Consider the following 2,308-nt stretch of genomic DNA (forward strand, 5'->3'; position numbering starts at 1 on the left):
CAATCCATACACACATCAATTGTGTAAAGTGCATTTGTACATCATTCTCAAAACATAAATCTAAATTTAAGAACTATGAAAAATATTAATTAGAATGATTCTAATTTTCATGCCAATATGCCATTAATTGCATATCTTTATTATATTTACTCTTATGGTTATATTTGTGAAACAATGTTATAATTCTCCTATCTCTACAGATTAATGCCAGCTTAGAACAATCATGTCACTGAGTCAAGTGGGGATTCTCCTCCACAATATTGACCTTTTAGCAGCATCTTTTACATCCTTATTCCTAAGACTATATATCAGTGGGTTTAGCATGGGGATCACCAATGTATAAAACACAGCTGAAACTTTCTCCTGTTCCAGGGAATATTGGGAGCTGGGTTGGATATAACTAAAGGCCACAGATCCATAGAATAAGGTGACAGCAGTCAGATGAGAGACACAGGTGGAGAAGGCTTTGTGCCTTCCCTCAGTTGAGTGGATTCTCTGGATGGCAGTGATGATGCGGACATAGGAGACAATGATGATAATGAAAGTGAGCATTGCAATGACACCAGAGAAGATCAAAAGCAGCATCTCATTGGTGTGGGCATCAGAGCAAGAAAGCTTTAAAAGCGGGGGAATGTCACAGAAATAATGGTTCACAATGTTAGGACCACAGAAGTCTAGTTTGAGCAAACCAATTGTGTGAGTCAAGGAATTAACGAGTCCACCTAAGTAAGAGATAAGGACCATGTTAATACACAGCCTTTGAGTCATGATGACTGTATACAACAGGGGATTAGCAATTGCCACAAAGCGGTCATAAGCCATCATAGACAGGAGGATGCCTTCTGTTGTTACATATACTGCGAAAAAGAAACTCTGCAGTACACAACCAGAAAATGTGCTGGATTTATGCTCTGATAAGAAATTTACCAGCATCTTAGGAGCAAAGACAGTAGAGTAGCAGATATCACAGAAAGAGAGGTTGCTAAGGAAGAAGTACATTGGCGTGTGGAGTCGGATATTTAACCTAATTAAAACAATCATCCCCCCGTTTCCTAGCAGAGTGATGACATAAATGAAAGCAAAGATGAAAAAGAGAGGGATCTGCAAATGAGGATTTTCTGTTAATCCCACGAGAAGGAATTCCTTCACACCTGTATGATTCCAACCTGCCATGTATGGATTTAGGTTTTAGGTATAGCCCTCTTTTGTGGAGGACCAAGGAAATATCACTCAGATGACAAAAATGTGGCTTCTTCCATGATCCAGTATTCATAATTGCATGAAACATTTATGTTTGCCCTGCAGTCAAATGAAGGAAAGACATGAACTTCAGTTTGATGATAATAAAATCATTTACATGTATGCAAAGTATTGAAACTAGAAATTATTTCATATCCAGGTTCTCACTTTCCACATCACCAAAATGGGGATAAGATAATTCTCCTAGGTCACAAAGCTATTGATAAATACAAAATGTCTGATCCTAATGCTTTGACTTAGTCTATGAGATACAGAAGACCACTGTTGTCAGAATAATAACTTATGTTAGTAAATCCTCCCTTACCCTGAAGCTATCATGTTCATATTCGTCTATAGCCAGTGGAGCTCAAGGTCCTGCCTTCCATAAAAAACACAGCTTCTTCCTCCAAAAATCTCAGAACTCAGACCTCTTTTAACCTCATCTTATGGCGAGATCGTGTGAGCAAGGAATACAAGCCATCATTATTTTTTTTTAATTTGCTACAAAAAAATTAGAGTATGTGAAGGATGCAATATCCTTTTTCATTCACATCCAGAGTACATTATGTAATTTTATTGGTTCTATAATTTTATTAGCTTTTTAAAAAGCTATTTTCTATGAAGAAATCTCTATCTGCTGTCATTAAAGTCCTCATTTCAAAACCACCAGCTTCTCCGAGGAAGAAAAACAGGACTTTTTATTCCCGTAATGAGTTACAGTCTTGGAAACTCACAGGGATTTTATCCTGTCCTATAGGGCCACTGTGATTTGGCTGTTATCTTATAGGGCCACTGTGAGTTGCCTTAAACTCAGTGTCAGTAAATTTATATATATATATATTGTATTATATATATATTAGCATATCAATCTCAGTCTTTATATAAACTTAGCAGATTTTCTACCTTTATCAGGCCCTTTCTACGTCTATTGCACTGGAGAATAGATTCAATATCTAAGAATCAGTTCACTGAAAATGTTTTCTGTGTAAGGTACATTCTCTACTGTGTTGCAATTAGAGTGAGTGTTAGGGCTATTCTTCAAGAGTTTGCTAAATTAAAACAATTCGCC

The 2,308-nt window shown here is 36.7% G+C and overlaps 1 protein-coding gene across 1 annotated transcript; it reads right to left on the minus strand.

The window, feature by feature from the left end:
• Positions 1-234: 234 nt before the first annotated feature.
• On the minus strand, positions 235-1,173 carry LOC101659945 (olfactory receptor 1052-like). The gene has a single exon (XM_004708388.1). The coding sequence runs from the start codon at positions 1,171-1,173 to the stop codon at positions 235-237; it is 939 nt and encodes a 312-aa protein (XP_004708445.1).
• Between the last annotated feature and the right edge of the window lie 1,135 nt (positions 1,174-2,308).

Source organism: Echinops telfairi, unplaced genomic scaffold (genome assembly GCF_000313985.2).
Source record: "Echinops telfairi isolate 266 unplaced genomic scaffold, ASM31398v2 ScPeMD7_60;HRSCAF=208, whole genome shotgun sequence".
Lineage (NCBI taxonomy): Eukaryota > Metazoa > Chordata > Mammalia > Afrosoricida > Tenrecidae > Echinops > Echinops telfairi.